At 41.7% G+C, this 12,819-nt stretch overlaps 1 protein-coding gene across 1 annotated transcript; it reads right to left on the bottom strand.

Annotated features, from left to right (window-relative positions):
• Nucleotides 1-1,250: 1,250 nt before the first annotated feature.
• LOC128860560 (cilia- and flagella-associated protein 58) lies at nucleotides 1,251-9,482 on the bottom strand. Its single transcript, XM_054098161.1, has 11 exons — nucleotides 9,381-9,482; nucleotides 9,079-9,298; nucleotides 8,884-9,022; nucleotides 3,781-3,934; nucleotides 3,398-3,712; nucleotides 3,204-3,337; nucleotides 2,824-3,140; nucleotides 2,356-2,744; nucleotides 1,860-2,293; nucleotides 1,660-1,798; nucleotides 1,251-1,595 (listed from the first exon to the last, which is right to left on the bottom strand). The coding sequence occupies exons 1-11, from the start codon at nucleotides 9,480-9,482 to the stop codon at nucleotides 1,323-1,325; spliced, it is 2,616 nt and encodes an 871-aa protein (XP_053954136.1). The 3' UTR covers nucleotides 1,251-1,322.
• Between the last annotated feature and the right edge of the window lie 3,337 nt (nucleotides 9,483-12,819).

Below are 12,819 nucleotides of genomic sequence, written 5' to 3'. Positions count from 1 at the left end.
GCTTTCAATATTCTGAGTTCAATGTCAGCCGATATGTCGCCGTCTGCGGTGACTGGATACCAAAGTGGATAAATTTATTCATATTTTCGATAAGTTGACCGTACAGAGTGTAAGCGTCAGGCCGAGCATCATTAATGGTTATATATTTAATTGCGTCAACGTAGTCAGCATAGTTGAGGTCATGCAAATACTCCATGGTAATGGGTTCCAAGGAACACCTCTGCTAGGTTGGGCGTCAAGAGCGTTGCTCAGCATGCCATCAATCACTATTAGAAACGGGATTGGCGACAGGATACATCCTTGTCTCATTTCCGCGACTTGTTTCAGTGGTTCAGATGTTAACCAATTTATCTGGAACTCCTTTCGGACAGAGTGCATTCCAGATACATTGATGTGGAAGCCGATCAAATTCCTTCTCAAAGTAATCTTCATCAATATGCCCTGCATCAAATCAATGTATCGGGTATCATTTGCTTTTCGCAGATGGTTTGCAACAGCCGGGATAATTTCGGGTCGGCTTTTAGCAATTTGGCCGTAATGTTCACTCCAACAGATTTCCCAGATTTCAAACTTCGAATAGCAGTCTCAATTTCTGTAACAGTTGGGAGTTGGGAAGATATGCCGGCTACTTTTTAAGTGCACCGACCAGGAATTGTCGTTCTCTTCTCCTCGGGTACTTTGAAGACTTCATCCGAGTCATTTTGGGATGACCGCTACCGATTGTTGCCGTAATTTCAGCTTCTTCAGCTATTGGGTTGATATACGTTTGTCACGCCTGGAAAGACACTTAACTGATTTATTTAATTCAGAGAAATGATTTTGAGCGCTGTTTTTGAAGCTCTGGTTTTTGCGCGACTAACGAGTCCTTTCGCGGCTCTTTTTTTGTCAATTTGTTCCCATGTTTCTACTGAAATCCATAGTTTTGCTATACTTCTTTGCTTTTCTAAAATCTGTTTACTTGCGAAACTTCATTTTTCTCTCTAGCCTTTGTGATTCTCATACTAACTTCGTCTATGAGCTGAGGGCGAAGAGATGATCCGATGCAATATCTGCTATCTAATAGGTACGCCACCATATTTAAAACAATAATGCACTGAAAAACTTTTTACTTTTGCTCATACATTTATTTTTAAAAATAAACTTGTATATAGACCACCCACTATAACTCCAAGCAGTCTTTAGAAGGTAAAAGCTATAAAATTACAGATGTCTAGAAATATTACATCAGAGGAGATCCGAAATATCCTGAATGCTGTTTTTCGACCAAAATTCCTCAGCACACTCTACCATTGAAGCATTTTGACTTGATACGTTTTTCACCCTCAAACTCCGCTAATAAGTTTGAAGCCAGCGCCCAATGTGCGTTGTATATTTGGCGGCGCTGAGAAGCATTGTGCCTGCATTTGCACCAGCAGCTGTTGGTCTTCGAGCAGTTTTTGCTTTTGTCTTCGTTCTTGATTAAGTTGTGATTTGGCATCGGTGAGGCGCACCTTGAATTCTTCCAACTTTTGCGAATTAGTTCTCTCATCTAATTCTTTCACTTGCAGTTCGGCCATAAGCGCTTTAAGCTTACGCTCTTTGCCGGACAAAGTAGCCTGAAAGCATAGGTAAAAGTTATTAACATACAACTCATACAATCTTTACAAGCCACACACTCACTTTCACATTGTTTAATTCCGCGCGCACTTTATGACTCGGCAGCTTCAGCATGAATTCCTTCAATGCCTCATACAGTCGCTGCGACTCCTCGAGCGCTTGCTCTTGCTGCAGTGCTGACACATTTTGTTGCAGAATTTGCCTGGAATTTTATGAAAATAACTGTCTTTTCATGCCCGCTGTCGTTTTTGACTTCTACTTACTTGCGTAAAGATTGTATTCGCATTATGAGATCCATTTTCTCTGGATCACGTCCCTTCAGATTGCGCCAACGGTGTATGTTCATCGGTGTCAGCATCTCCTCCTGCATGGCACGCGCTTTGATGCGCTCCTGATTGAGTAGCCTATGCATTTGTAGTAGTTCCTGCCGCAAATCTGCGGCATTTTCTCGATCCTTGCGCAACACATTACGTTCCGTGCGCAAGTTCTTGATCTCTACGCGCATTAGACGCATATCCTCTTGTCCTTGTGCGTAGTGCTTGGCCGTTTGATCGTAAGCCGTTTGTAGTGTTTGCAGCTGATCTTTCAGCTGCGCATACTCGTCATTGCATTTGGTGAGCGCCACAGAGACGGTGTTCTTTTCGTCTCTGATGCGCTCGAGTTCACGTTTGAGTTGTGATAACTTTTGATTGTCATCCTGAAATTAAAAAAGGAAAGGAAAGTGGGCATTGATGTCAAATGAGGAGAAAGCTTACTGACCTGCTGGGACTTGGTATTCTTATCGCATTCCTTCTTGCGCTCCTGCAGCTCACAACGTGTGTGCTGATGCCCCAGCTGCGTGTAGCGTAACTCAGTCTTTAGCAAGCGTCGTTCTTTCTCCAGCTTGTCGATTTGTAGTTGCAGTCGACCAATTTCGCTATCTCGAAGCGAGACCTTGCTTTTAGAGTTCTCGATGTTGTCGTGCAGTTTGGCGATTTGTTGTTCCAACTTGGCATGCTTCTCATCGGAGGCCTGTAGGTTACGAGCAATACTGTTTTTCTCGTTCAACAGCGCGTCTTGCTGACGCGACAGATTGTTAGCTTTCTGCTCAAGATCGCTTATTGTGCGCTTAAGCTCAATCTCATAGTTTTCCTTCAGTTGTATCTCATCTGAGAGTCATTGGAGGGTTAAGAATTAGTTATTTGTAAAATATCTGAACAGCCTCTAACCGGCCTAAGAGTTACTCACTTTGCAGCGCATCGATTTTATCTACAAAAACTTGTATCTCATCCACTTTCTTTGCTTTCTCTTTCTTCAATTTCACATTGTCCTCTTGCATTTTCTTCAGGCGCACCTCCATCGCAGATATTATTTCTTGTAGCGATTTAATTTCATGTTGTGATTTCTGAAACTGTTCGTCTGTCTGTTCGACTGTGTGATGTTGGACGAACAAGTCACGTTTCAGCGCGTCCCGCTCCTTAGTTAAATGTTCATTGTTCTTTTCGAATTGATGCACAATGCGCCGCAACGATTCCAATTCCTTATCCTGTGTATTTAGCTGGGATCTACGCGAAACAAAGATTGACTGCAATCAATATTTTCTATTAAATCGCAAAACCAAAACTTACTCCAGACGTGCATTTTCCTCCTCCGCTTTGGCACGCGCGTCATTCAGCGCGGCGTATTTCCGCGATGTATTCTCCTCCGACTTGACTAGCTTCGCATTTTCGCGCTTCAGCTTGATAATATCATCCTCACGCAACTACAAAAAAGGAATAAAAAAGTTTCTAGAATACAATTCCAAGAATTGTCTACGCCTCACCTTCAACAAGCTGATGCGCTGTGTTAGCGCTCGTTTGTTCTCATCCCGTTCCTGTGTCGCATACTCGAGCTCTACTGTGGTCTTAGCCAATTTGTTGCTTGTCGTGTTGTGTTGAGTATTCAGATGTTCCAGATTGGTTTTCAGCGAGAGTATTTGCAGATTATGTCGCACCTTCAGTTTGGTCAACTGTTCATTTTGTACTTTGATTTGTTGGATCTTCTCTTTGGCTTTGGCTTCCTCACTGCGCGATTGTGCAAGCTCTTTTTCAAGCGCATCCAATCGCTTACGATTATTGTATGATTCATTGGAGGTTTCCTGAAATTCGAATTGTGTAAAGGGGTAGACTTTTTACAGTTAATTTGTGTCTCATTGAGTCACCTTACATCAAGCATTTTGATCATTGCTTTATTCTTCTCCTCCAGGGTTTGCGTCATTGCTTCAACTTCGGTGGTATAGAGACGTTGTATTTGTAGACGTTTGTTGAGCTCACGGATCTCATTATTAAGTTTTTCACGTTCTCTCTGTTCGTCGCGTTTGCTTTTGTTAAGTGGGGTGAAAATTTTAAAATTATTGCAGTCAGCAAGGAGCTTAGTTTTCGAATATATCGAATTGCTCAAATAGATGGAAAGGAGAAGTGCAAAAAGTTTTAGAAACTGTTTGTCGGTATGATTTCTTCAAGAGCTTCCGAATATGATCGGAATCAAAAACAACCTGACTCCAAATGAAACACTAAGATCGACTCTAAAAGGTTACAGGAACAGCTTTCTTAAAGCTATTGCGAAGTTTTTCTAGATCAAAAACAACCGGGTACAAAAACGATAGTCATAAGTTTATGATGTATACAATTGAGTCAGCGAACATTATTTAGGAGTCTATAATAAAGATTGACGAAGTGTGTTCAAAAAGTATCGCGAATTTTGTGTTTTTTCAAAAATAATTTTTTTATTCATTAATATCTATTTTGCCCTCTTCAAAGTAATGCGCATGAGATATTATGCGCTTGTGCCAACGTTTTTTCCAATCTTCGAAGTACTTCAAAAAAATCAGTTTCTTTATCTTGTTCAGCTCCTCCTTAGATGTCGTCAATCTTAGCGTAGCCTCGTCCTTTCACGGGCTTTTTCAGTTTCGGGAACAAGAAAAAGTCACAGGGAGCCAGATCTGGGGAATACTGTGGCTGTGGCATCATTAGTGTGTTGTTTTTGGCCGAAAAGTCGCGCACAAGCAACGATGTGTGAGCAGGGGCGTTATCCTGATGCAAGAGCCAATTTTTGTTCTTCCACAAATCCGGACATTTCTGGCGGATAATATTCCTTATTGACCGTTTTACCCTGTGACAAGAACTCATGATGCGCAACGCCCGTGCAATCGAAGAAAACGGTAAGCAAAACTTTTACAATCGACCGAACTTGGCGCGCTTTTTCCAATCTTGGTTCGTGCGGCAGCTTCCAAGCAATTTTCATTTTGAAAAATTCTCGACGGTAACAAGTCGTTCCAATAAATGTCTGTAATGAACTCTAAAGTTTGAAGGGCTTTCTTTTGGAGGGGATGGGTTAAAATGCCGTCGCAGCAATGGTATGCCCGGAGACTACTTCTTTTCGCCCACGTACCGGAGATCGCAATACTCTGCCGCTCCTTTTGAACACACTTCTCTCATGTTTCTCAAGTTTTCTTTCTCTGTTTTGTTGTTGTTGTTCCCTTTTTGTGTTCTTGAGTTTCCGCTTCAAGCCGCTATCTCTGCCATACGATGTTGTCTTAAAACTAATTCCCGTGGTTATCTATTCGCCCCCGTACCGGAGATCGCAGCACTCTGCCGCTCCTTTCGAACACGCATGATGAGAAACATCGACTTTTTCTCCATCTATTTTTTGCTTTTGTTGGTGTTCCGTTTTTGTATTCTTGAGTCTCCGTTTCAAGGCGCTATCTCCATACGACCTACAGTTGTTTTAAAAATAATTCCCACGGTTATCTCTGAGAGGGCAGGGAGGCCATGTGAGGGTTGACGCAAGTCTTTATGATAGCTTGTGTTCAGAGTCAGAATTAGATACACGTCAGGAGTTGTCTTAACCAGGGCCGTAGAGAGCATATCCGGGCCCCGGGGCAAATGCGGGCCCTTTCCAATTATGTCTAATTCATATAATTCGAATTACTCTCGAGTCCGGGCCCCTTTGAGAACTCCGGGCCCGGGGTAAAAAGTCCCCGATCTCCCTCCCTCTCGTCGGGGCTGGTCTTAACTGAACCTGTACCACCAACTTAATGGTGATACGTACTTCAAGACCTGCAAGGGTTTTAACAAGACGGAGGCGATTGTAGCATTAGCCTATCAGCCATTTTGGTGAGGTGTCACGATTTTTACTGAGGTGATAAAATACTACTTTCACTAGCCCTTGGACTGAATCTTACTGGTATCAATCCTTATGAGCTTAGCAACACTGCTGTTGGAGGTTCTTGGGGTATATGAGGCCTTTTAAGCTTAGCCCCTTCCTCTCCTGCCTGATTTTAGTCGCCTCTTACGACAAGCATGCCTTACCGCAGGTGTATTCTTTATCCTGACTCGGTGGGGTACGTTTTAGGGGCTGGTTAATCGTCTCAGTTCGCTGTTTAGTTTTCCAAGTACCACGTCATATATATTTTCAAGCTCCCTTAACATTCATCAGAAGCGTGAAATGTCTGTGGATTGTTTCGTATTATTCTGGCTGTTATTCAGAATTCAATCAATTATAATTGGATGAGCAAAATAGCAAAGACAATCGAAACCACATGAATAATGTTGATTTAAGAGAGCTTAAGAGGTAAACTACTCTATAGGTTTTGCATGATGAACTTTTGCATTCCCAAAGAAAATAGATAAGTCCCTCATTGACCTCGATCATTGTTATCGCTTAATTATCATTCGTGGTGTTATATTAAGAGGATAGAGGACGACTCTCTGCTGGGTCATGCTGGGTTATATACTGGGATTCCACAAATTTGAGTGCTAAGATCTGGCATGCAGATGCACTGATAGGAAGTGATTATGTCCCTGTTCTAGTAGAAAAAGAGTAGTTAGGTGAAGTGGTTGAAGTACCAGTCTGGCACTCCTCAAGTAGCACTAACGCGCCGTTTTGATACCATTATGAGACCTCCAAAAGGTAGATATCTACAGCCAAGGAGAAGGTTGATGGAATTTCGGCTGGAGCACTGACCCAGGCTGTCGAACTGAGCAGCACCCAGTGACCTTAATCGTCTAGCTGCCAAGCCCGGATATTTACAGAGAAAGTGTTCAACAGTCTTCTTCTCTGAAAGGTTCCCACAGCTTCTGCAATGGGGATAAAATGGTAAACCAAGCTTTTCTGCCTGAGTGCCGATCTTCCAATGACCGGTAAGCACAGCTACAAGATTGGAAATTAAATGGCGCGGACTTTCTAAGTCCGCCGTAATGGGGCCAAAGAGTTTTCGCAATAGCACACGAAGAAGCGGATCTCCATCTGATATGTGCTTTTCTAAGAAATAACAACAGTCGGAGAGATGCAGATGACCGAGTAGGAGACCTCTGAGACCAATACAACCGACCCCTTCCTGGCAAGCTCATGAGCAACTTCATTTTCCTCTATGTTTCTATATCCTAGAACCTAGAGCAGAGCACCATCGAAGCCTTGGTCATAGCTTGACTATCAGAAAAAATGTTAATATCTCCCTCGTTGCCACATCCGCTAAGTATTCTGCATGCCTGCAGGATGGCAAAGACTTCTGCCTGAGGAACGCTAGCAGTATTTGGCAGTTTCAATGAATTAGATAAATTGGAAGATTTAGAGAAAACTCCTGCTCCGACTCCCGATTCCATCTTCGAAGCGTCAGTGAAGACCAGCTTCAGTACAGGTTTTCCTCTCGTTACAATCTTGCCCTTTTACAAATATTGCCCTGGCACGACCCTTAAACTCCAGTTTGCGGATAGAGAGAGAAATACGAGGTGTGTTTAAAAAGTATAGTGAATTTTGAATTTTCGCAGGTTACGTATATTCGAATCTCGATTTTTTTGTGGCGACGTGTTGGTACTCATGCCTCTCACTCATGCCGATGAGTTCGGCCCTTTTGAATGTTCAGTTAATTGTTGACAGCTGCTTTGCTTGCACGTTTTGCGGCTCGTCTTCGACTTTTACCTATTCAAAAAGATGGATCAAAGAATCAAATTTTGTGTAAAAAAACTAAATTAAGTGCGCGGATGCATTCCGAACGTTGACTGCGTCATACTGGGAAATTACTTTGGACCAAAAAGGAGATGGGACGCCGCAAAATTCGTACCAAAACTGCTCAATATCGACCAAAAGTAGCATCGCATGAACATTGCTAGTGAGATGTTGGACTCTGTCCACGACGACCTAAATTTGCTCCAGAGGGTCATAACTGGTAACGAACCGTGGGTTTATGGTTATGACGTGGAAACCAAAGCTGAATCATCTCAGTGGAAGCTGCCGCACCAACCAAGACCGAAAAAAGCGCGCCAAGTTCGGTCGAGTACAAAAGTTTTGCTTACCGTTTTCTTCGATTGCAGGGGCGTTCTGCATCATGAGTTCTTGCCACTGGGTAAAACAAGTTATGCGCAATTTGTGCGAAGCAATCCGCCAGAAACGCCCGGATCTGTGGAAGAACAAAAATTGGCTCTTGCATCACGATAACGCCCCTGCTCACACATCGTTGCTTGTGCGCGACTTTTTGGGCAAAAACAACACACTAATGATGCCACAGCCACCGTATTCCCCAGATTTGGCCCTTGTGACTTTTTCTTGCTCCCGAAACTGAAGAGGCCCATGAAAGGACGAGGCTACGCTACGATTGACGAGATAAAGACGGCATCGAAGGAGGAGCTGAACAAGATAAAACAAAATGATTTTTTGAAGTGCTTCGAAGATTGGAAAAAACTTTGGTACAAGTGCATAATATCTCATGGGGATTACTTTGAAGGGGGCAAAATAGATATAAATGAATAAATAAATAATTTTTGAAAAACAAAACAAAACTCGCGATACTTTTTGAACACACCTCGTACGGGGTTAACTGCCCAAAAATGCTATCAAGTTCCTTGAGAAATTGCCTCCAGAGGCCAACTTCCTTTAACTTGATTGCACTTTGAGCAGTGATGGAAATAAAGTTTAAGTCGATGAGAAGTAAGTGCAAAACGACATAGAGCGCAGCACTGGGACAAGCTCTACATTTTCTCACAGTGGACAGATTTGCAGTAAATAAATCTATCAAGACTTCATAGAGAGATTATACTTTATATTTCTAAGTAAGAAAATGGTTTTCTCTTGATCTCTCTCCATTCGATTGATTTTAGTGCTCTGATTAGTCTGGAAAGTAAGGTTAAAGTATTTATTAAATCAAGAAATATGCATATTTGGCTCAATTGCGCTAAGAGTGAACAAGACTGGCGATATCTTTTCATTTTGTTTCATTTCTCTCGTCATACCTCTGCACCCAACAAATAAAAAGTAGCTTCAATTCCCACTCACCTCTGCAAGCCCGAACGTTTATCGCTTAAATGTTCTACCATCTGCTCGAGTGAGTCCATTTTTTCTCTCATCTTCAACATTTCATCTTGCGCGAGCTGCTCACGTGATTGTGCGGCGTCCTTTTGCATCCAAGCGCTCTCTTTTCAGATAAGTTTAATTAAAAAGTTAAACATTTTTCGATGTCATTGAACTCACCGATAACTGTACGCAGCTCTGCTATTGTCGCCAGATCCATTTTGCTGAGTTTGTTGACATGATCCAGGCGGTCTTTCAAGCGCTCTATCTCATTGCTGAGTTCCTGGCAGTGAAGCTGCTCCATTTGCCAGTCTGATTTATAGCGATTCGAGCATATGACCAAACGTTGCACATTATCCGCATTTTCGTGGGTGTCCTTCTGGCGCAGCGCTTTGGTAATCTAATGGTGATATGAAAGGCAAGTAAGTAGCAATAAATACAAAAAATACAATGTGAAATATGTTGATTTCAGCAAACGCTACCTCAGGTACTTTATCCATTACATTCGCATAGAAATCATCATCGAAATCTTCGGGCACCAAAGGCTCATCATCCGAACCGGAAGCTCTGGAACCGGCGCTCATGTTGAAGGATTTTTCTGAAAATATTTACTTCAAAATGAATATTAAACACAGAATAGCTGCACTAAAAAGTTTTTCTTTCTGCTCTATTCAACAAATCACTACCAAATCATTTATTGACTTAATAACAACATTTCCCGCTGTTGCTAATGCCGGCGTTTATTTTGCTTGCTCTTGGCCATGCTCTGCTATGGCAACTGGTTTTGTTGCCGTCTCCAATAATCATCAAAAAGTTTCAAGGAAGTGTTACGAATTTCTTTGCATACCAGTATTTTTCTTGTACATAGGCGCAACACACACACACACACACGGTCACATTTCTATGCACATGTCGAATTTGCGCCCAAACAAACTGCAACAAGTGGCAGGTAAACAGTTTTTTGTTTTGTTTTTTGTTAACATGCGCTAATCCTCTTTGTTGTTGCCATTTTGTTTATGTTTTTATCTGTCTTTGCATTATTTGGGCGCATGTCTGGCAATTTGTGTTCCTGTAACGCCAGCTATGTCGCTTATTAATGATTTGGTTGAGTGACTGGTTGGTTATGCTATTTGTGCTTTTTGCCCTGCTAACACCGTGCGACAAAAGTCAACTTTTTTTGCTATCGAGGAAAAATTGCACGTGCAGTGAAACCATCGGTTTTAAGTAGTAATGCTGCGTACTCAGTTTTTAATTATCTCATAAATCTAATTTCTTAAAGGACTTTAACCCTCAAATACCTGATCAAGTCCGTTTTTTATTAGACTCTTACTTCATCTTATACAAGTAAAAATACCTACCATGCATTTTGACGGGATTGGGCATTTCTGCTTAATTTTTTAAATGAATAGTTTTTTTGTATTGGATATTAATTCGTATTTTATTTGTCATTTTTGGCTGTGGTGCTCAATAAAAAAGTGCGTGTACCGTAGTACACATAACAGAAGTGAAGCTTTCAAGGCAGACAAAGAAAGAGGGAGAGACCCGAAAGAGAATGAGAGAGAGGGAGAGAGAGAAAGAATATATATCTAAATAAATTCACAATATTTTCAGAGAATACAAATAGACAAAATTTTCAAAAAAACGGAGAAAAAATGGGTCGATCGGTGTAGGTAAACGCCGGACACAAACCGTGGCAACAACGCGCACTACTCCGTGCGTTTATCACCCGCATAAACGCAGCGATTCCAGGACCGCAGCAACGGCACAAATTACCGCCGGACAATACCAATAAATCCGACGCCGGAATGGATAGCACTTTATAGTACGCACAAGCACTAGCCAGGAAACGGAAATAAGCGTCAAAAAGTAGGACCAAAAAACGCCAAATAGTAGGCACCAAAAATATATTTCCTACAAGTTTGCCCCAACAAACAAGCGCCAAAAAGTAGGCAGTGTTATTTTTCTCTAAAATAGCCTAAAGTGTATCTACATAAGATATATAAGGTATATCTCTCTCTCTCCTTTTCCTCTACGTTATATCTGTTTTCTCTCTCGCGGAACGAAAATGCCCAATACGTTGCATGGCCTTGAAATTTTACTCTCCATTCTCGGTCGTCCATTGACGCCTAAGAAGTTTCACTTCAAAAAAAAATTTTGTACTTGAATTGCATAAATAAATGTTAAATTTTGAACAAAATGCCTGAGTTTCAGAGTTGCAACCGCTCATTCTGTACCTTTTTTTGTCCGACCGATTTAACATTCTACACCAATGACCGATATGATCCTAACGAACATCATTTGTTGGAAAATAGGTTTTCTTCGACACCGAACGTTGTGATACAGCAGATGCCGAATGAGATATTAGACGACCACGACCACGGGGCCCAAACTAACACATTGATTCAGCGACTTCGCTACGAAAGTTAGGCAGTTAACAGAATGTACCTCCTTTATGTATGTATTAATATAAAATTTACCACTGCCATATTTAAGATATGAGATAAAATGCGATTTGTGCAGTTTTTGGTCTTCCTACGTATATGATAACGGCCAATAAGCCTGTCCATCAAATCCTAGCCGCCCATATGACGATTGTTGGTTTCTTTAGTTTCTTTATTTTTTCGTTCCCATAGAGCCACTTTTTGCAACTGAGTATCTATATTTCGCGACAAGAATTGTTGAATACCAACGTGAGAAGATACCAAATGCATTGTTTTTGTGTCGCGCCACTGTCTTGAATAAGCCACACAATAACTTGGCTGAGGTATTACTGTCAGCTTCCAGCATTTCCGCCCCAACTTCAACAGATCCTGGTGCATTACAGCAGCCTCAATTTCGGCACTCGCTGGGTTTTTGAGAGCTAACACGAGTAATTCATTTTTTTGTTATTGGGAGTGCAAGCTATGAATTTACGTGATCCCATTTGTGATGGAGTGGTTTAGAAAAGCTCTTCAAAATGGTCTTTCAACGTTTAACTACTCTTTGGGATCTGTTAATAATTTGCCGTTTTTATCCTTGATCAGCTTCCAAGATTGTTGTTTAGTATCTACGAGGCGGCGTGCATAGTCATAAAGCAACTTATTATAATGTTGGGCTTTCCTGCTTCAAATTAATAGGACTATGAATAAGTTCGTTTTACAACAGATGGCGTAACTTGATTATTATTCCATCGATCCACATTTCCAAACATTCATTGGAGAGCTACTGTCGTAAGGCACAAACGTCAGTATAAGTTTTTTATTTGAAGCGTAAACAACAATATTTTTACCACACTTGAAAATGTCGAATTTCGTGCCAAATAATGTGTTTTTGCGGGGAATTCTTCTTCATTATTTTAATATGAAGAAAAAAGCAGCCGAAAGTCATCGTATCTTGGTGGAAGTTTATGGTGAGCATGCTCTATCTGAGCGAACGTGCCAGAAGTGGTTTGCACGCTTTAAAAGTGGTAATTTTGGCTTGGAAGACGAAGAACGCGAGGGTGCGCCGCCAAAGTTCATGGATACCGAATTGGAGGAATTGCTCGATCAAGATCCGGCTCAAACGCAAGAAGAGGTTGCAAAAACTTTGGGAGTTGATCAATCAACCATTTCCAAACGTTTAAAAGCCATGGGAATGATCCGAAAGGTAGGCCATTGGGTGCCGTATGAATTGAAGCCAAGAGACGTTGAACGCCGTTTTATGGCATGCGAACAACTGCTTCAACGGCACAAAAGAAAGGGTTTTTTGCATCGAATTGTGACTGGCGATGAAAAGTGGGTCCATTACGACAATCCAAAACGTCGGGCAACGTATGGATACCCTGGCCATGCTTCAACATCGACGTCGGCGCAGAATATTCATGGCCTGAAGGTTATGCTGTGTATCTGGTGGGACCAGCTGGGTGTTGTGTATTATGAGCTACTGAAACCGAATGAAACGATT

The sequence above is a fragment of the Anastrepha ludens genome, chromosome 2, assembly GCF_028408465.1.
Source record: "Anastrepha ludens isolate Willacy chromosome 2, idAnaLude1.1, whole genome shotgun sequence".
Classification (NCBI taxonomy): domain Eukaryota; kingdom Metazoa; phylum Arthropoda; class Insecta; order Diptera; family Tephritidae; genus Anastrepha; species Anastrepha ludens.
Note: the sequence above shows the minus strand (reverse complement) of the source record. Positions and strands in the feature narration are given on the sequence as shown.